General features: G+C 45.1%; 1 protein-coding gene, 1 long non-coding RNA gene and 2 pseudogenes across 2 annotated transcripts; all 4 read right to left on the reverse strand.

Moving 5' to 3' along the window:
* Nucleotides 1–235: 235 nt before the first annotated feature.
* LOC123152910 (uncharacterized) lies at nucleotides 236–7877 on the reverse strand (annotated as a pseudogene).
* An 8392-nt stretch (nucleotides 7878–16269) lies between these two features.
* Nucleotides 16270–17120, reverse strand: LOC123152912 (monooxygenase 2-like; annotated as a pseudogene).
* A 98-nt stretch (nucleotides 17121–17218) lies between these two features.
* Nucleotides 17219–17536, reverse strand: LOC123152913 (monooxygenase 2-like). The gene has a single exon (XM_044572288.1). The coding sequence runs from the start codon at nucleotides 17534–17536 to the stop codon at nucleotides 17219–17221; it is 318 nt and encodes a 105-aa protein (XP_044428223.1).
* Nucleotides 17537–19527: 1991 nt separating this feature from the next.
* LOC123152181 (uncharacterized) lies at nucleotides 19528–22143 on the reverse strand. The gene is made up of 2 exons (XR_006476060.1): nucleotides 21079–22143; nucleotides 19528–21007 (listed from the first exon to the last, which is right to left on the reverse strand). It is a non-coding gene; the product is annotated as an uncharacterized lncRNA (long non-coding RNA).
* Between the last annotated feature and the right edge of the window lie 476 nt (nucleotides 22144–22619).

Raw genomic sequence — 22619 nt, forward strand, 5'->3', positions numbered from 1 at the left:
GTACATCTCATGGTTTTCGAATGTTGGTATAATACTCTGTAAAAGCTGCTATATCACGAAAGCTTTCTGTCCGCCTTTTTTTCTTGTGCCGAATAGCTAGTCGGGTGAAAAAGGAAAAAGAAACCACTACTAGTAGTGACTAAGAAGCATTTTGAGGTGTTAAACTAGTCAATGCCAATTAAGAAATAAGAAATCACTACTATATGGAAGTGTACAAACCTTGCACATATAAATCTTACTGACATGGTTCACACAAGCTAGACCATGTGACCTTCACGGACATTACAAGACCATACAAATTACTTGAATTTTTTGTAGAGCTTCCGTTCTTCTGCGGTTCAAACCACACGGTGTCAGACATAATATCCTCAATGTCGTAATGAAAATATCCGGGAATTTTCGAATCACCAACAACGCCATCAGGATAGCAATTGTTATCACCTGAGTGACTGTTGTGCGTGTATAAGTCTATAGTCAAATTCTTGGTGTAATCCACACAAACTGTGACCGGTGGCAGCCTGCAAACACTCAACTTGCCATTGAAGACTGAAAAAGCACCCCCATGCATGGTACGATAAACCGCAGTTATTGTAAGTGAATCAAACAAATTGTCCCCAAGATGATGCACCTCACACTCCAACACAGCCAACACGGCCTTTGGGATAGACGCCATTCTTAGATCGACGCTGCCGTGGTGGCCAGTGTTAATGTGCCAATGGAGCCTTTCATATTCTGCATAGAAAGATGGAGCATAGACCGAATATCCGTCTAATAACACCTTATCATCTTCACCTTCTCGGTCTTTAATTAGCAAACGATATTCAATTAGCACAAGCCCAACCGCATAGATGCCTTGATGCGGGTTAAGTAGAGGTTGAAGCTTATAAGAACCCTGTATATTGTATAGTTAGACATATATCCTGGAGGTTTCTTCAATAGTCTTCAATAAAGAGTACAATAAGAAAAGGTACAACATAACTCACCGGCTTAAGCTTACTTGGTTTGTCTCTAGAGTATTCAAAGATATAGTTGCGTAGTTGATTGTTTCGTACATCTCAGAACGCAATCATACCGTACACCTCTAACGCGGCATCATGAGGTGACGATAAATTCAAACTAAAAACTTGGATAGCTCGTCGACAAGGTTCGTTCTCTCTTTTGTCGACCCAACGGTTTTCCCATCTGGGCAATGGAGGCACTGCAGGCAATATGAAAACAAATCATTAGATATCAAAAGTTGTGATGTCGATACATGTATAACGTCATATGGGTTAGAACTTGGGAATATTAGAATAGAACCCAAGGAAGACTTCTCTCAAATTTTCTCCTTACAAATGCTTTGGTATGTTTTTTATGACTTATGGAACTCCCTTCCCTTGGTTCACAAGAAAATCACTGAACATGGTGTAGAAATACAGAATATGACTTGCTTGAGCTACAAAGGGGCATGTACATGCAAACCATTTTTTTTCAATAAAGGCATACCGTCAAACTTTCTAAATTTTTGCCACCGGTACAAACATATTTGAGGCCTGATAATTCGGCTGGTTTGCAGGATTCAAAACTAAGTGGATTCACATAAAAAACGTAAGAAATTTTCCTGAAGGATAAGGTGCATGCCACAGCTGTCAAAAACAAATATTTTTTGGACAACGCTAACGACCACACGTGTGGTGGGAGCGAAACTCACCCACACGCCCTATAATACATAGACCGCATCACGTCACCGCATGCATGCATGTGAGAATCTTTTTGGATTTCCAGTTTTTAAAATGTTTTATCTCTTAAATAAAAAATTCGATTGAACATCCGTTTTCACCATTAAATACCCCGTGACGAGATCTTCGAAACTAGATCTCATATCTATATATTTCGATGATTTTTTGGGGTTAAAAGTTGCCATGTCTATTGCACATGAATTGCCATGGTGTTTACACTGAAGTTGCCATGATATGTTTCAGCTATTTTGTTCTACATTTAAAAGTAAATTTTGACATTTATAAAACAGGAAATTAAGAAACTAGACTTGTCATGAACCATAAATTAAAATTGCCATGATACATGCACTTAAAATTGACATGGTTCATACAAAAAATAATTTTCATGGTAAAAATATTGTAGTTGCCATCATCAAAATACTAAAATTGACATGCTCTACAAACTGAAATTGCCACATGGAAACTTTAGTTTAAGCATATGTCAACTACAATGTAAACATCATGGCAACTTCTTGACAATTTTTTTTCGTCAAAACATATCAACATGGGGTCTAGTTTTGAAGATCTCGTCGAGACGGATTTAATGGTGAAAGCGGATTTTTAATTCGGCTTTTTAATTGGGAGATAAAACATTTTTAAGCGGAAAACCAAAACGATTCCTGCTTATGTCATCTGTTCATATGTGACAAAATGAATGGTAAAGAAGGCGTGTGGGTGATGTGCAAGATGCCACACGTGTGGGCGTTAGTTTTTTCCTATTTTTTCATAAGATTGGACTGAATCAAAACTTTTGTTTGGAATTGCATGCCAAATAAACCATAAGAAAAGTACATATGATTTTCAATCCTGCAAATCAAAATAAGAACAGAAATTCTAACAGGCAGTATTTATAAAAAATTCTACTTATGAACCAACAGGCGCTTGATGTTTAGAAATTGACCGCCAATCTGTCAGGCTGTGATGTTCTAGAATCTTTGGATTCAAATTATATACAGTAGCCATCATATAGTATTATGCTTAAAACTAAGTGGATTCGCAAAATAAAAACCACATAATTGCAATTAAGCGTGGCCACTTACACAAGCTTTGCGCAGATAACATACCTGGATCGAGCTGACACGGGCCCTCAACCTGAAGAGACCCCTCCCAGACCCCCCCTTGATTTCTTGGCGCTGGACATGGTCTGCGGAAACCGCATCTGATTCTCCCACATCTCCTCCATGTCGGCGACGTAATAAGGGTTCCCGTCCTCGTAGTAGAAGGTATACCCGTATCCCCAAGAACCACCAAAGTGGAGCTCCTCTTCTTCTTGGTCTGATTCGTGTGGTTCCTCGGGTTCATAGTACTCATAATCGCCTTCGTCGTCTCGCTCTTGCTGTTCCTGCGTGATGGAGTCCAGCTCCTTGTCCCACAGCCAGGTGCCGAGCACTAGGGTTGGACACGAGCCGAGCCGAGCCGAGCCGAGCTTGATCCGAGCCTGGCTTTGGTTCGCTCTGGAGCGGCTCGGTTCGGCTCGGCTCGCTCAGCCAACGAGCCTACTTCAAGCGGCTCAGCTCGTTTTGGGTATGGCTCGGCTCAGACCGAGCCGGCTCGAAAGCCAGCTGCCACCAGTCTTCATTTTTACTTACAGAAAACAGAACCTTTGTATATAGTCCACAATCTTGATTGTTTTGCAGCAATTAAACCCATATTTTGAAAGAAAAACAGTTTATACTGCTTAAAATGAAACATCCAACAGTATATTGTTTTAAGAAATGGTCATAGTAATGAAAAATAAGTTTTCTTCTTTGAATTCTTTTACAAAAATTGTAACAATGGAACAGATATGAGAGAAGGAATTGTGCAGCATTTCTATTGAATTTTGGACAGCACATCGTTTGAACTTTACACAGCAAAAACATCAAATATTGACAGCGAAACAAAGAAATTTTCACTATCCGCAAATTCATCTAAATCTGATTTGTCACCAACCCCAGACGGCACCTCAAACAAAGTATCTTGCTCTTCCTCGTCCTCCTCCTCATCCTCTTCCACATCTTCATGATCCTCCTTCACTTGCTTATCACGCTCCATTGCCTAGCACACAACAACAACACACACATGAGCTTGGACACACATATATTTGACTTTTGGATAGCAAAAACAGCACACACATGAGCTTGCACAAACATATATTTGAGATTTGGACACCAAAAAAAGAACACACATGAGCTTGCACAAACATATATTTCACATTTGGATACCAAAAACAGCACATCTGAGCTTGGGCACACATAAATTTTACTTTCAAAAAGCAAAAACAGCACATACATGAGCTTGCACAAATATATATTTTGCACGCACATACCTGGGAAGATGTAGCCTCCCTCTCATAGTCGTTTGCGGAGCCAGAGGCAGCGGCGATTCCGGCACGCACGCCAGCGCCGGTGGGGTCAGGGGGACGTCGAGGCGGAGGTCCCCGAGACCGGCAACTTACTCTTCATAATGGAGTCCAAGGTCCTCTCTTTCTCCTTCTCCTTCCCATTCGTCTTCCCCTTTTCCTTGTCTATTGTTGCGACGATAGGCCTCTGCACACATCAGTAAACAACACACGGTCAATCATCGACAGAAGTAAACTAATTACACATGGAATCAATGTAATTTCCCAGCAAGTAGTTTTTTTTCAAGCTGCTGTGCTACAGCAAGTAGATCATCAACAACAGAAAACTAATTACACATGAAATCAATGAAAATTTTGATCCACTCTGCCCTATAACTCCATCCATCCATGATCCATCCATCCGGTTCTTCTAGATCTAGCCGTACAGGCTACAATACATCCATCCATGATCCATCCATCTAGGCCTACATCTACATGACTACATCCATCGATTGATCGATCCATCCATCCATCGATGATCGATCCATCCATCCATCCATCAGATGCATGCTAGTTTAGACACCTACGGCTAGGGAGTGGGACAGAAGAACTACATGAGTACATCCATCGATCCATCCATCAATTGATCCATCCCATGCGTAATAGTAGTTCAGAGAGTTGCAGCTAGGGATTGGAAAGGAAGGAGGTACCTGCTCCTGCTCGTCACGTTCGGCGAGAAACCAGGGGAGGCGCGTCCGTCTGCGTCCGGCGTGGTGAGGGAACGTGGCGTCGCCCGTCGCCGTCGAGCCCGTTGCTGTCGGTGCGGTTAGGAGACGCGGCGTCGCTCGTCGCCGTCGATCCAGCTTTGTGGCGCAGAGCAGAGAAAGGGGCGAGGCAGCACAGAGCAGATAAAGGGGGAGGCGACGCTCTCTTTGCTTCTCTTGTTCCCTAATGCGTTGCGTGCGATGGAGATGGACGAATTGGGCTGGGCCTCGAGCGAGTCACCGAGTTGGACCGGGCGAAACTCGGCCCGGCTCGGTCAGGAATTGGGCCACTTTTTCCAACTGGGCTCGCTCGTTCATTGTATCGGGCCGAGCTGTAACGGGCCGAGCTGGAGCGAGCTTCGGGACGAGCCGAAAAGCTCGCTGGGACGTCCAGTCCTACCGAGCACCTCGTCCTATAGCTTCTTTCTCGTGGCCGCCATGTCCAGATCCGGCTCCATGGCCGCCGCGGCGCCCCGCAAGATCGATCCGCAAGGGCAGATTTACAGGGGACAAAAGGGAGGGATTAGAGGAACTGACCTTGTCCTCCACCCTCCGTGATCTCCTTTCTCCGCCGACACGGACGGATTGAAAGACGGTTTTCTGGCAAGCGGCGAGGCGCGGGTAAATAACCCCTGGATGAACTGCCGCCCCCAGGTGCGGGTGCTACTTTCTTGCGGACGCGACTTATCCCTAGTGGTTGGATGGTTTGAGGAACTGTGGTATCCGAGCCCATCAGGGTTAAGTCATGGTGCTCGCATTTATTGCTGAATTTATTTCAGGATTTCCGGCAATGCGCATTAATTGGAAGGAGGCGTTTCCATCGACGACGAGGTGCCTACGATGACTTCGTAAATTTCAAGATGAGATGCCGGCTCAGTTTTTAGGAGGTGCTCATAGGGATAGAATGTGCGTGTGTGCATTCATATGAATAAGTGTATGCATGTGTATATAAGCGCTTACGTTTTAAAAAAAAAGACGTGACTTCTCTACTGACTCATTGCAATAGCGGCTACGGGGTTTTCCACTTTTGAACCCGGCGCAGGGGCTAATGGGCTTTCTACTAGCATTATTTTACGTAATAACGAGGCCGAAATTGCATATTACGATCAGGTTACAGCTTTAACTTCCTAAAAAAATGTTACAGCTTTATAACTTCCTAAAAAAATTCTCAAAAATAATAACTTCCTAAAAAATGTTACAGCTTTTTTTTTTGAGGGGAAAATGTTACAGCTTTAACATAACAGTCATGTTCCTACCCCTAAAAAAAAACTAAACTCTTGTTTCCCAGTCAATATGCGGATACTAGCTTCATGGTGGCAGAGGATTTTCAAGGGTTGGCAAGGTAGTGAGGGATCATGAGTTTATTAATTAATATATGGATGGGTTTATTAATTAATATATGGATGGGTTTAAAAAATGTTTCTCAACTAATAAAAGCAGTCAAGTGCATTAATTAAAAATGTCTGTGTTGCAACGGAAGAAAAAAATCCTTTGCGCCTAGCTCAGTAAACACAACTCATGACCTTCCAAAGGTCTATGCCCTCTAGTTGAAATTATACTCCTTCCCATCCTCATCAATAGTGGCCACAGTGTCCACCTGAAGGCAATGCGTTCGAACGTGACCAATCCAAACACGGTGATCTCAGCCTCTACATGACACACCTGCAATTGAGACACGCCAGCGCAAGGGAGTGTTTATACTTTGAAAACTAATCCCGTCGAGTTGGCCACCAGGGACACTCTCCGTGAGCTACACCCTACACCTACCACTTAGGATGGTGATAATTTCTGATGTCATGAAGCCATCGGCTCCTCCATGAAATAAGTTGTCATATTTTTGGATTTCTTCTCAAGTCAGAATGCTTGATAAAAAAATGGTCGCAGTTTCTTTTTGCCAGAGCACATCCCACCGAGTAACGCTACACATAATTGTTGGTCGAGAAACTAACCAGCCCATTCAAGTATATTGATCCCCACCCTTTAATTACGCATCTTGCATGGCAGCCCTCAATTGCCTTTAATGCTGATTCCTTCTTAAATCATGCATGGCAGCCCTCAATTCCCGTTTAACGCTGATTCCTTCTTAAATAATTCCGCAATCCCTCCTTCTATTATCATGCACCTCGTGGTCTCCATCTCCTTGTGTGCTTCTCCATTTTCTTTGTCCTCCCTCATTCCTTTCCCTCCCGACTTCTCTCTTTATAAACACCGATTTAGGCCAATATATGTTGGGTCTTTCTCCCATTAATTCCTTCTTTGAAAGAATCCTTGATTCGAGGCTGCTTATTGTTTTGAGCTCACTAACATATTTAAAACTGGTGGAATTTTATAAAGAAAAATGATATGGGATTATCTTGTGAACAGTTCGTGAGGTTAGGATTAGGAGTTCGATCGAGTAATTACTTTTACCGTATTCTTGGGCCACGTCGCAAAGGATGGATGGATGGACTGACGCCCAAGACAGATCAACCTAGAAATTCTGCTAGACGGGCGAAGCCGATTAACATAAGAAAATTCGGCTAATTGTGACAGATAACCTACGCTAGCGCAGCTGGTACATTCAGGGTGGTTTCTTGCGTGAAGTCTTGTGTTCGATCCCCGTGAGGATCTTCGGCTTTGTTCCTCTTTTAACTGGCCTATCATATCCTTCATGGGCCGGCCCATGTTTTTTTAGCTGGCCGATTCGTATCCTTCATGGGCTGGCCCAGGTTTCGTGACAGTTTTTTTAGCGAGGCTAGCGTGGGATGCATCAAATTTTATTAGTACCACCTCGCGTATACTTTTTAAATTTAAACTGAAAGCGTAAATTTACGGGAAGAAGCATGTTGTGACGGTGAACCCACGGAGTCAATCCGTGCTTTATTATTAACTAGCACAAATGCCCGTGCGTTGCAACGGGAGGCTACAAAACTTACCTCCAAGCATGCGAGCTGCAAGCCCAAGAGCCTCCAGCACCCTGATCGCAGTGGACCGGCATTGAAAATTCGCGCGATAGGTGAGGAAGAAAAGATGTGGCATCCACGTGTAGTGGGTCATCGACGGCTAAATCTCTACTATGAAATTTAAAAAGAAAACTAATATGTGATTGTGTTATTTCTAGTTCAGTCCATAAACTAATTTGGGTTTAATCTATCAAACTAAACCAATGATTAATTTTATGAAACAAATTCAGATAGAAGACGTTACATGTCAGCAATTTGGGGTTTAATATATCAACAGAATAAATGTCAGCAATTTGGGGTTTAATATATCAACGGAATAAATGCTTTGTCCTCCAAATTTATATGTAGTAAGAGAATACCTATTGGATAACAGAATAGAAGGAGAAATAATCAACAGTGATGGTGAACAGTAACATAAGGAGCCTAGGGATGTGCATGTGAAGAACGGTGCAAACATGGTGATAACTGCATTGCCATTATCACCAAGCAAAAGCAACTGGGGCAACAACCCATATTATAAACCCAAATATACCTGTGTGTTTCAATGGGAGAAGGAAAAAAAATCCTCATACGCACCATCCCCACAATCATGCTCACTATCTGAAGTATATCAAATATAATCAAGAAGTAGACATTAATTAATGCTAACAGACAGAACAAAGTAGATCACTATGCATGATACACATGATAGCCGGTTGTATATATACAACCCCCAAATTTGAAATGTTAAAATGATTTTGAAACTCAAACAGTTTGACCATTGATCATATCAACTAATCCGCACAAAGAGTTTTACAGAAAGGCAATTAGCTATCACAAGAAAATTTGAAGGGCAAATCTCTGAAAAGAAAATACGTTAAACAGTACATCAAGAATATGATTATGAAATAAAAAAACTTCCGTACTATATACCTTATCAAATCAGGTGACAAAGGAACCCCTCCATATTAATATATTTTATTATACACCAAGATCTCCTAGCTCTGTAGCAACTAACTGCAGTTTTGCTTCAATGCATGAATAGAAAAATTATGTTGAAATACTACTAACCATAAAACAGCATGATATATGTTGGCATATAGAAACTACAAAAGTAAGTTAACACATCACACAATAGTACGAGTAAGCTCACCAGGTCTCAACTCTCAGCATGCAAGCCGTAGCATCGGTGTTGTTACCGAGTGAATTTCTCCTTCCCGCACATTGTCACATACCTCTTTGAATAGATACTTAATATGAGAATCTTGTGAAATTATTTTCCTCGCGTGTTAGGATGGTGCAATGTTACGGTAACAGAGCTAACGACCCGTGTGGTAGATTTAGCCTGCTGATCATAATATTTTTTGATATATAAGCAAGAATAGTGCTAAACTGCTCATATCTATCCGTTGTAACCAAAAGTCTACAAATGATGAATCAACATGTAAGTCTAGCATTGTTTCGATCATTATTAGTTTAACACTGAATAATATTAAATATATACAGAAAATTTAGCAACACAAAATTAGTTTCCTACATATACATGGGATGACATTTAGGTGGATAGTGAAATAACTATACAGAAAGGAGGAAACTTTATAGCAGCTCCGCATACTTATTGAGTAATCCCCTATCATCTGCCCTTTACATCGTCGTCCTTTTTCTCAACACTTTATCTCCCTGCCATGCGCTACGTCTGCACCAAACATGAGCAGCCACATTATAAGATGGATTCAGAATAGCTTACCATTGCAGCAAGAAAACATTTTCTTGCATCAGGAAAAGACCTTGATTTTATTGAAGTCGTACAGTGAGCAGTCAAGTAACATGCACTATAGCAGATCCTGTTCTGCCCCAACCAGGCAAGTCTCTTCAAGTACTAATGATGAATGTTCTTCTTTATTCCCCATGCAAATACCAAAATGGCAAATTGTTTAGGAGAATAACACTGTCAGTTGGAGAAGGTTGTTCTTTGCTTATTGGTCATCGGGACCCAACTTTTACACAGAAAACACATGAAACAGAAGATATACTGTACTAAGGTGAATGCATCAATCATGAGACAAACTAAAAAATTCATACACACACACACAAATTATGGTGCTGATACTGAGACGTTAGTGTGCGCCTACCTTAAATTGCATGTATCTTCCTATTCATTTCTTCAGTTCAAGGGATCCTACTGCTCGAGTGTCAGTGTGTCCAGCCCGCTTGAATGCCTCATCTCAATTTGTGGTGATTCTATCAGTCCCGAAGTAACTTGCCGTCAAGGGTTTCCTAGTTAATTTGGTCAACTGCTCAATTTCAAAAGGGGATTTGGCTTTACAAGGAGTAGCTGGGTGACTTTCAGGTGTGCAGCACAGTACCTTGTTCGTGCTTGGGGCTCAGGGAGGAGGCCGGCAGGAGCTTCGGGAGGGCGCCGGCAGCAGGAACTTGGGGAGGCCGGCAGCCCGAGGTGAGGTCGAATTAAATTTCCGCCTCCACAGACATCCGCGTGCACCAGAGGCCACCGTTGCTGCAGATCTTCCCGGGACAGGCGGCCGTGTGACCGTGTCCAGCAGCTCTGCCTCGTCGTCATCCTCCTCCTCCCTGAAGTAATCGAGCCGGGATGCACGGAATTGTTGGAAGAGAGTAGGTGTGTGGCGGGCCTGCGAGACTCGGGGGTCGGGCGTTGAGGCGACGCAAGGCCGGCGGCGGCGACCAGGGCGGCGCGCGAGGCGGTGGTGGCGGCACGCAGCGGAGCGGCAGGTGGTGGCGGCGCGCTGGAAGTTGAGATAAGTACCTGCTCGCCGGCCCGCAACGACTCCGTCTTCTGCTCATCCTCCGGCGCGCTGGCAGTTGAGATAAGTTGAGGAAGCGGCGAGGGATGTGGAGCTCGAGTGGGTCACAGTCAAAACACCGTAGTATGAAGGAAAAACCAATCGTTTCCGAATTTGAGTCTCTGATAGTTTTATTTTTTGATAGTCCAGCCGTTGATTCGTTGCAAGTAGAAAAACGGGTCCAGCCAAGCCCAGCAGGGAAGGGAGCCGGTGCGATCGTTCGACGCACACGACTTGATTTCATTAGTACCACCTCGTGTATATTACAATTTTTTCCATACAAATTGTAAAAACGTATTATGACATGAGAAGAAAGCGTATTGTGACCGTGAACCCGGAGACCCAATCCGTGCTTTATTATTAGGGAGAGATTAATAAAAATAATTAATACGATTTTGTCCATACAAATTGTTGTTCCTCTTTTAACTGGCCTATCATATCCTTCATGGGCCGGCCCATGTTTTTTTAGCTGGCCGATTCGTATCCTTCATGGGCTGGCCCAGGTTTCGTGACAATTTTTTTAGCGAGGCTAGCGTGGGATGCATCAAATTTTATTAGTACCACCTCGCGTATACTTTTTAAATTTAAACTGAAAGCGTAAATTTACGGGAAGAAGCATATTGTGACGGTGAACCCACGGAGTCAATCCGTGCTTTATTATTAACTAGTACAAATGCCCGTGCGTTGCAACGGGCTAAATTATCATGAAACCTCCTCCGTGAGACAGTACGCGACATTTCTTATATCCAATTCCGACAAACATTGATAATAAGTTATAATATTATCGCTTTTCGGAGTATGACACATGGAGGTAAAGAAGCCACTCTAACATCTTCCATCTGATGAAAGAGTAGTGGTGCATGGAATGAAAAACACAAATATTTCTTTATTTTAAAATAATTAAAGAATTTTGAAACTTTAATCTTTTTATTATAATTGAAGCGAAACGCTTGCCTTCTACCTACCGATTTACAAGTGAGCGTCTGCCGCCTCCTTGATCATCAAATTGGTTCTCCATACAATGATCCCAAGCCAACCTCCACTGTACTTTATATTCTTGCAACTTAACTGATGTTTCAGAATGCAAGACTGGAAAGGGGATAGGGGAGCTAGATCCTGTAGTAGCTGGGATAGGGGAGGGCGACTACAGCTGGATCCCACAGCATCGTCGTCGCAGGCCTATCGGGACGACCGGATGCTAACCCCCTGTGGTGGTGGCGATGATGAGGTCTCCGCCGGCGGTGGCCTCCTCGACTAAAATAGGCATGGACACAGAAACAACTGCTGCCATGGCCAACATCCACCACCAAATTTCGCCGCCGGTCGTCAACCTCCACCTCGCCGCCGCGTGCATCGCCTCTGCTTGACGTTCGTGAGCGGCAACCCCGCGCGGACCTCCGCTTGAACCACCTCAGCCTCGTGTGTGCAGCAGAATTCGCATGTGCCCGCCAGGACGTGCGGTCACACACCAACGAGTTTCTGCAACACCGGCAGAGTTGCAAATTCGAACTAAAAAAATATATGTGGAGCCAATCCAGCAAGTTTGCATAGTTTCGAAGGTTTTACCGGTCCATGAAGATCAACTAACACGTCTGTCAGATGGAGACTTTTACCTGTCCGTGAATATCCAAAATGCACCTTTTTATTAAATATAAAAAAGGAAAAACAATTACCCTGTGGACGCTAGCTAGCTAACACGTGGGGTGGTCGACTGATAACACGCGTTCGGCGGGGTGGCTGCCGCCGGTGGCGAGCGAGGCGAAGCCATGGGGCGATGCAGCAGATGTTTGGCATTGGCGTGCGGGAGACCCTTTTTCTTTCAAATGACGAATATTTCACCTAGGGAATGATTGCGGGTTAATTTCTATAATGCACAGGGACCTTTATATAAAAACGCCGCGACAGTGAACCCGGAGACCCAATCCGTGTCCGTGCGTTGCAACGGAAAAAAAATATCACACGTGGTTCAAGATTTTAGTAATACAAGCACTGACTTGCATATGTCTAGTTCATTCAAGCACCGGCTCTTCTGCCATGACCTCTAAGCTCATCCTCGCTTCACTGTGAAGTCGAGAGAGTATCCATAGTTACTACCAAGTGAAGCCAACTTTAGGATCTGCCTTTCCTAAAGGTTCATGTCAGTCAGATGGATACATTTCACTCATTAAACACAAATATTTATGCACACTTTAGATTAAGCAAACATACAACTTCAGGACCGCAAGCTAATTTGCGAAGGTAAGACTAATCTCCTGCAAGGCTGCAACCTCCCACACTTTGACGTCCTCCTCGACAACTCATGCCATGAATTTATCAACACCATTCAGTAGTTCATCGCTGAATACAAAGAAGGGAGACTAAATCTCGCCACCTGAACAATAAATTTATTTACCTCTGTTTTTCGCACTGAGCAGCAGTTGCACAAACTCTTTCTCCTACCTAATCGACTCCCCGTCTCCATCGCCACCGCCTTGTCCTTCCATCTAACAAGCTGAACCAAGAACCTCCAGTAAGCCATCTGATTTGGTTTTTTCATTCGCTGGCAATTTTTTTTTTCTACATCATCATTTGCAATGCTTGATGGTGTTTTTTGTCTAAATCATCTTTGAAACTACACTACAACAAATTATGCTTGCAACTCCACACAATCAACCCGCTCTATGTAAATTGATTGCCTTTTCAAATCAAATTGTTCCTCTTTTAACTGGCCTATCATATCCTTCATGGGCCGGCCCATGTTTTTTTAGCTGGCCGATTCGTATCCTTCATGGGCTGGCCCAGGTTTCGTGACAGTTTTTTTAGCCAGGCTAGCGTGGGATGCATCAAATTTTATTAGTACCACCTCGCGTATACTTTTTAAATTTAAACTGAAAGCATAAATTTACGGAAAGAAGCATATTGTGACGGTGAACCCACGGAGTCAATCCGTGCTTTATTATTAATTAATAAAAATAATTAATACGATTTTGTCCATACAAATTGTAAAAGCGTATTATGACATAAGAAGAAAACGTATTGTGACGGTGAACCCACGGAGTCAATCCGTGCTTTATTATTAGGGATAGACTAATTAATTAATTAATTAATTAACTAGGGAAAGAGCCCGTGCGTTGCAACGGGTATACATATTTTATGCTCGTGCTTTTCTACGGAGCGAACACAAATTTTCATGAACCACAACTGGCCGATTTGCTCTCCTAGCTAGCAATTCAGCAACCAGACCCATCTTCCATCACCGATGCATCCCTCCCCACTCATCGGTTCCCTCCCATTTACTTTGGTGAGTTCCATGCCATCTCTCCTCAATCCCCCCTCCCCCCTGACCACTTACACTTTTAGCCGCAACCGTATGATCAATCTTATTGTCGTCTATCTTCGCGTGCCTGTGCTTGAGGGGCACGTGATCAGCGCGAAACTCTTGCTACCCACAGATCTACATGCCAATCTTCTCTTTCCTCCTCACAGGGCTGACCACTGCCACCATGGTACGCAACAGGCGGCTACACGGCCGGCCTTCCGATTCACCACCGCGAGCAATATCGGCACATAACTACGCAACAGACGGCTACACGACCGGCTTTCCATTCACCACCGCAAGCAACATCAACACACAAACTGCAAACTCTCCCAGTGGGGCCTCCCTCTCAATTTCTCTACCACAAATTACAAGCAGTGGGAAATAAATCACTCCAGACAAATAAAACAAAATTGTGACAGACCCTTGTAGAAACTAACAAAATAAGGAGAGTTGCATACACATATCAGCATAGATGTCATTGTTCTACATATATACACTAAATATGCACTCGGAGAAGAAGCCGTAGAAAGTAAATAAAAATACGATGAAATTGCACCTGATTCTTAAGTATACGTAACTCTGCATACGAGGCATGATCCCTCTACCTCTGCAAGCATAGCAAGAAGAGTAATTAAGTGCTAATTAAAGCACTTAACTGGCCTATCATATCCTTCATGGGCCGGCCCATGTTTTTTTAGCTGGCCGATTCGTATCCTTCATGCGCTGGCCCAGGTTTCGTGACAGTTTTTTTAGCGAGGCTAGCGTGGGATGCATCAAATTTTATTAGTACCACCTCGCGTATACTTTTTAAATTTAAACTGAAAGCGCAAATTCACGGGAAGAAGCATATCGTGACGGTGAACCCACGGAATCAATCCGTGCTTTATTATTAAAATTAATTAATACCATTTTGTCCATACAAATTGTAAAAGCGTATTATGACATAAGAAGAAAACGTATTGTGACGGTGAACCCACGGAGTCAATACGTGCTTTATTATTAGGGATAGATTAATTAATTAATTAATTAATTAATTAACTAGGGAAAGAGCCCGTGCGTTGCAACGGGTATACATATTTTATGCTCGTGCTTTTCTACGGAGCGAACACAAATTTTCATGAACCACAACTGGCCGATTTGCTCTCCTAGCTAGCAATTCAGCAACCAGACCCATCTTCCATCACCGATGCATCCCTCCCCACTCATCGGTTCCCTCCCATTTACTTTGGTGAGTTCCATGCCATCTCTCCTCAATCCCCCATCCCCCCTGACCACTTACACTTTTAGCCGCAACCGTATGATCAATCTTATTGTCGTCTATCTTCGCGTGCATGTGTTTGAGGGGCACGTGATCAGCGTGAAACTCTTGCTACCCACTGATCTACATGCCAATCTTCTCTTTCCTCCTCACAGGGCTGACCACTGCCACCATGGTACGCAACAGGCGGCTACACGGCCGGCCTTCCGATTCACCACCGCGAGCAATATCGGCACATAACTACGCAACAGACGGCTACACGACCGGCTTCCCATTCACCACCGCAAGCAACATCAACACACAAACTGCAAACTCTCCCAGTGGGGCCTCCCTCTCAATTTCTCTACCACAAATTACAAGCAGTGGGAAATAAATCACCCCAGACAAATAAAACAAAATTGTGACAGACCCTTGTAGAAACTAACAAAATAAGGAGAGTTGCATACACATATCAGCATAGATGTCATTGTTCTACATATATACACTAAATATGCACTCGGAGAAGAAGCCGTAGAAAGTAAATAAAAATACGATGAGATTGCACCTGATTCTTAAGTATACGTAACTCTGCATATGAGGCGTAACTCTGCATATGAGGCATGATCCCTCTACCTCTGCAAGCATAGCAAGAAGAGTAATTAAGTGCTAATTAAAGCTTCATACTGTAGCTTGAGCACAATAGTAATAAAATCCAGTATAAGCTAGCTTTGTTGGCATATATATGTGCACTTGCAGAACTATGTAATCCATATAAAAAATACAACATGCAATGGGAGGGACTTGCATTGTTATCATATGCATTGGCACTGTGCATATACATACATTGCTATATGTACGATGAAATTAAAAAATTGTGAAGAGAAACAAATAGAATACGTGTGTAATATATGTAGAAATATTACTGTTTGGGAGCTGCCTCGAGTGTTAGCCAGCGTGCAGCCGTTCCCGAACAGGTTGCACTCGCCGCCGTGCTTTGGCTCCGCAGCAGTGCATGCTCGGGCTGTCAGGCAACTGCTGGAATGCTGGTTTTCGCATCACGGCTCGATGCAACCGCTCGCTGCGTTGCTGGTTGCCGCTGGTGTGCCGGTGCCGAGCCTCAATGCCATTGCCATCTGATGTGCGTCGCCGGCTCTCACTCGCATGCCTCCGCCTCCCGTGCGCAGTCGCGAGCATCACACGTCTGTCTGCAGGAGTCGCTGCTGCACTGCTCCTGACCGTCACCACCATGCACCAACGGCAACCGCGTTCCCGAACAGCCCACGCGCCTTGGCCTATCTGGCCGCGAGCATCGCGTTCTTGGCACCACTGCGATGGGCCAAGGCCGCGTCGCATGCACCATCGTGCCGCCGTGCCACCACGAGCCGTTCTGCCGCCCAAGTACCCAGGCCACGCCGGCCAGCAAGAACTTGGCCGGGAAACCATGGCCGTCGGGGGTAACGCGCGAGGCCCCGCGTGGCGGAGCGCCCAGGGTGCGACGGCTTGGTGAGCCCCAGCCATCTGGCCACCACGGAGACGGAGTTGATCCCGTCGCAGCCGACTGCCGACCAGCACCTTTGCCCGGAGAGTCGAGCCGTCGGCGAGGTGGAGCATCTTGGCGCCGTCGTCGATGGAAACGATCCTGGAGGAGTAGCGGATGGTGTCCGTCGGCAACTCCGCCGCCAGGACCTACAGCAGCACATCACGCCTGACGCAGCGGAACTCGTCCCTGAAGTCCACTTCCTTCGCTATCTCACCCGTGGACACCGACATGACGCGCAGCCCTTGGATGTGCAGGTGGAGCTTTCTGATCTGGTCGCCGATGCCGAGGGCATCGAGCGCGCAGAAGGCGTCGGGCCAGGTGGCGAAGGCGAACCCCGAGGCCCGGAGCGCCGGGGATGACTCCAGCACCACGCTCCTCACCCCTTTCATGTGCAGCCCGAGCGCGGGGGCGAGCCCGGCTCCCACGATCACGATGTCCTCGCTGGACTCCTCTTGCCGTTGCATGCTTGCCAGGCGAGGTGGAGCATCTTGGCGCCGTCGTCGATGGACACGATCCTGGAGGAGTAGCGGATGGTGCCCGTCGGCAACTCCGCCGCCAGGACCTACATCAGCACATCCCGCCTGACGCAACGGAACTCGTCCCTAAAGTCCACTTCCTTCGCTATCTCACCCGTGGACGCCGACATGACGCGCAGCCCTTGGATGTGCAGGTGGAGCTTCCTGATCTGGTCGCCGATGCCGAGGGCATCGAGCGCGCGGAAGGCGTTGGGCCAGGTGGCGAAGGCGAACCCTAAGGCCCGGAGCGCCGGGGACGACTCCAGCACCACGCTCCTCACCCCTTTCATGTGCAGCCTGAGCGCAGCGGCGAGCCCGGCTCCCACGATCACAATGTCCTCGCTGGACTCCTCTTGCCGTTGCATGCTTGCCGCCGCTGCTGATAGCAATGAGGTCGAGGCCACGTAATCGGTGGACTTTCGGAAGAGAGCGCCTGTTGACACGAATCAACCAACCAATCTAGCTAGAGCTAATTAGTACCACCTCGTTTATATTATGATTTTGTCTATACGAATCGTAAAAACGTATTATGACTGGGCGAAAGCGTATTGTGACGGTGAACTCACGGAGTCAATCCGTGCTTTATTATTATTAGGGATAGACTAGCAAAAGAGCCCGTGCGTTGCAACGGGAGAAAAAATCACACGCTGCTAGTCTGATAAACATGGCTAAAGACCCCACAGATCCACGTCATCTGCGCATTCAAACGTGGTCAATCCTTAGGCGAGTTATCATTGAACCGCACCTACGCAAGGCAATGATTAAAACTTCAAAAAATAAACTTGTTGAGTTGAACGTGACGGCTGCCAGTCCATACACCATCCTTCGTAAGGATTGACTACAATCAGGAGCGAGAAAACACCAGCAAATACTTCCATGAAATTTCTAAAGGTAACACTGCACTTGTATATATGAAGTTAACCCATGCCACAATAGTAATATCCCCTGCCGACCACTCTACACCTGCCAAATTAAGTTCATCTATGCATCACAGAGAAAAGGAATTTGAATGATGTGGGGATGCCACCTTGGATACAACATGGTCGCCTCTGCTATGTCTGTGTCTCTAAATTGAATATTATTTCTGCAATAAAAATAACTTAAAATACCAGTGTAGCAATTGCAAGAATAAAAAATTCACATTGATACTTGCCATAGCCGAACAGATACAACATATTTTTTTGAAACTATAGTAATTTAATACATCAGTATTCCAATGCCTGCGCTGTGAATACTTCAGTTACTAATACCAAAGCTTTCTACATACCTAGCAAAAGGGCCCGTGCGTTGCAACTGATAAAAAATAGAAAAATGCAAACACCCATGCCTACTAAAACCACTATATACAAGGTCCCTATAGACAACTATTTTTCCTGATATAAATGTAGAGTGGAACATAAATTGGTGAAGAAGTAATCCAAAAGACAAATGTAGAGTGGAACATATGTTGGTGAAGAAGTAATCCAAAAGGTACATCATTTTATTCATTATCCAGATGTGTGTATGATGCAACGAAAGCTAATTAATTGGCCAAAAGTGTGATGAAAAGAAAGATAAGAACTACGTCTACATGGTTGATAACTCGCATCATGTGAGGCTACATATATGACCACATATGTGAATGAAAACATTAAAAGGCGACAAAACTACTTTTTGCAGAATAATACACCACCGCAATCATGGGAGCCCAGTTAACGATTTTCATTGAAATTGAATCCATTTTTAATAGAGCAAATAAAATGCAACTTTCTAGATTCTATTGACCCGTATGCTTGTCATGGTAGTTCTGCTCATAAGGATCACCTGATGTCACCATGGCTACTAAAAACTATGTCACCAGTAGACACTACAATACGTACGATAGTACCACTATCTTGCAAACTATCCTTGTAAAAACATAAAGTTTGCTAAAGAAAGATGTCCTATTGGGAAAATGCATTGTTCTCACCGCACACCCAGGTGCATGCCGACATGTGTGAGATGGCAGCCGAGGTGCCGGTTTCCTCGCCCGATGAGGCGGATCCCGCGTCACACAGGGGACATAGGCATGGGCGATGAAGGACGCTTGAGGTGGCTGCACGGGCTACCACGCCCGTGGTGCAGACAATGCAGAAACATGAGGGCTAGTGGCGGTTGATGTTGTGGCAGGCACGGAGCAGCGGCGGCGCCCCGGCACATATTGGGCATAGAAATGTCACACATAATTTTCAAACGACTGATTCAACACTCGCGCGAGGGCGACGTGCTGGTTTTTTCTGTAAAATAAAAAGAAACGAAGGTGAGAGAAGTACGGAAAAAGCAGAGGGGGAGAAGGACAACATACGAAGCATGCTGGAGCAGATTGTAGACCAGCAACCTTGTGTCCTGGCCGTTGTCGACGGCCTCCGCCATGAACCATCGTCTCCGACCTCATCGGTGTCGGGTCCCAAGAAAACCCGATGCTTGAAATAAATTTGCCTGCATGCCTTCAAACTTCAGTTCAGAATCTACATGCAAGTGTTCAAAGTTCAGTTCAGAAGGTACCTGCAAGTATTCAAAATTCAGAATGTTCAGACTATAGCAAAACAGAGAAGGGGAGAAGGAACGACCAGGATTCAAGCTTAATGCTAGCACTCAGTTTGATTGCCGACCATCTTGCTTACTCAATATGCTGATCAATTGTAGTTCTTAATCATAATACATGCTAATCTACCATAGGCATTAACACAAACACTGTCTTGCCAGAAAGAACAAGGCACTGGAATAAAAATAGACACCAAAGAAACTCGCTGCAAATCATGCCAAATAGAGACGGCAATACATGACTGAACGCACACGAAAAGTGGACTGAAGGAAAACGATGCTAATTTTGCTGCTAAATTACCCCTGCAAAAAAAAAACTGCTGGTAAATTGAATAGTTAACTTTTGGTACAACAAATATTTTCCTTTTTCTGTAACACAGTAACTTTTTTCTCTCACACATTAACTGTGACATTTTTACATGTTAACTGCTACAACAATTTTTCACAGTTATTCTCTTGTGGCCCGAAGCAACAAAGACAAATAAACTCCTAACTACTACATTTCTCTCCTCCTACAACCATGGCGGGAGTGCTCATCTAACTACTACATTTTCTCATCAAAAGAAAAACAAACTGCAGAACGTCCCTTAGTTTTTTCTAAAGCTAACTGGACCATAAAAGATGAATTGTTTTGTAAAATGCAAATTAAACTTTCTGGTTTTTCCTAAAGCTAACGCGACCAACAATTTCCAAAGAGAACTGCATCTCACAGCTAACTGCATCAGTTATTTTTTTCTCAATTTATAATAGGAACCCACTACAGTAACAATGAAGTTAACTGTTGCAGTTAACAAAAGATAACTGCTACAGTAGATGAGCTATGCATCCAAGAACTGAGAACCAAATTTCTATCAAAATTAAACGAACACACTCTGGAACATGCAAAGAACCAGCTGGCAGCTTCATTATTTTCACATGTCAGAGTTGCATACAAATCAGATCATAATCACGCACAAGTAGCAAGGCAGGTGATCGGAGCAAAAACCGGCTGTGTAGCTTATGCTACAGTCACCATGTTCTCTAACCGCCTCATGGCCGACGACTAACTGTTGCTGAAGAATTTCAAATGGTGGGACTAAATTAACTTTTGAAAAGCAGGAAGTTAACTGAGAGTCCAAATATTTGGACTGAAGAGAAGTGAGTCCAAATCAGTGAAAGTAGTGGAAGTTAACTCCGAGGACGAGCTCGTTCAGTCAGCATGTTGATCCCTCGTGTCCAGTGGTGGTCGTCGCCACTGCTAGCCAGAAAGTGTCATTCCTCATGCGGCGGTGCCCCTGTTCAAGCAAAATCATAGTAAATTTGAATGGTTTTACAGATTATGAACATTCAGAAGTAGCCAACAAACCTATTAGACATCTATTCACTGTCCCAAAATTGTATCTCTCCATTAGGTGAGGAAGTCATCAAAGAAGCTGTTGATTGTCTTGAACATGTACTCCTACACAGCACCCATGGGCGTTGCCCGACCCCCACTCAGAAAAATCTTCCATACAAAAATCAATCAGTCGAGAGCATGCCCATGCCACCGAACGCTGATGCGACCTGGAGGTTGTTGTTGGCCACGGGCGCGTGATGGCTGGGCTCGGCTCATGCGCCTCCTCTGGAGATAGGAGGAGCTCTCCCAGGGAGGTGGGCGCTGATTCTCGGGATGCTGGAGGCGCGCGCCGTCGAGGGTGATGGGCGGCCATGGTTGGCGGGGGCTGGGTGCAGGGGATGGATGCCGACGAGCAGCTCGTCCATGCCGCCCCCCACCATGTGTTCAGCAAGGTGATGCGGTCAAGGGACTCTCACCGGCTGGATCCCATGGCCTTGATCTGTTCCTTCAGTTGGGGAACAACTCGTCATAATGACCGCTGGAAAAGGCATGGGAACTTGGCGTGCTCGTCCTCGGCGACGAAGGGAACTGGAAGGAGGCCGGCAACAGGTGAAGCACCGGCGGCGGCGCGCAAGATGCAGCGGATCCTGCCGATCTCGTACGATTTGGCAACGGCGGAGCGAGGACGGGCACCGCGGAGAGCACGGATGCGGGCTCGGCGGCGGCGGAGGGAACCCTCCTCTTCTCGTGCGGGGCAGCAATGCCAAGACCATGGTGTCCTCTAGTGCAGCTGCTCTCGAGTCCAACCGCGCAGTCCTTCTCAAGGCCTTCGACTGGCGTCCGCGGCCTGTTCATCATCTCCACTGTCCGCCGCTCAGGAGGGGTGGATCGAGCGAATTGAGACGGACTGAAAAAAATTGGGTGGAGGAGAAGGGGGCAAGAGCAGAGGAGGGAAGGGGAGGAGAAGAGGCGTGACCGGCGCGTCGGCGCGCCGCCGGCGGGGAGGCCGGAGAGGTGGCTGCTCGAACCTAGCTCGCAGCACCGGATCGAGCGTCGCCGGGATCGCCTCATGGCGGCTGGGATCGGGAGGCGAGGAGAACCCGTGCTTCTGTGTGCTTGTAGACCGCGGGTTGAATATTTGATACGACAGGTGGAGTTTTCGAAAATATTCTAAACAAAATTTAGTACCACCTTGAATATGTTTTAAATTTAAAGTGAAAGCGCAAACTTACGGGAAGAAGCGTATTGTGACGATGAACCCACGAAGTCAATCCGTGCTTTATTATTAGGGATATATATATATATATATATATATATATATATATATATATATATATATATATATATATATATATATATATATATATATATATATACACGGCTGCGCTATTGTGTGCGTGCGCGCATTTTTACTTAGGCTACGCGCCGGCCACTCTTAATCAGGCGCGAGTCGCACCACCCCACGCGAAGACGCCAGGTTGGTTGAGGGTAACGGCATGTCAAAGAAAAAGTGAGGCATTTAATTCTATTACTATGTGTTTGTCCGCTACATCCTGATCTTGGGTCACTAT

This window comes from Triticum aestivum, chromosome 7A (assembly GCF_018294505.1).
Source record: "Triticum aestivum cultivar Chinese Spring chromosome 7A, IWGSC CS RefSeq v2.1, whole genome shotgun sequence".
Lineage (NCBI taxonomy): Eukaryota > Viridiplantae > Streptophyta > Magnoliopsida > Poales > Poaceae > Triticum > Triticum aestivum.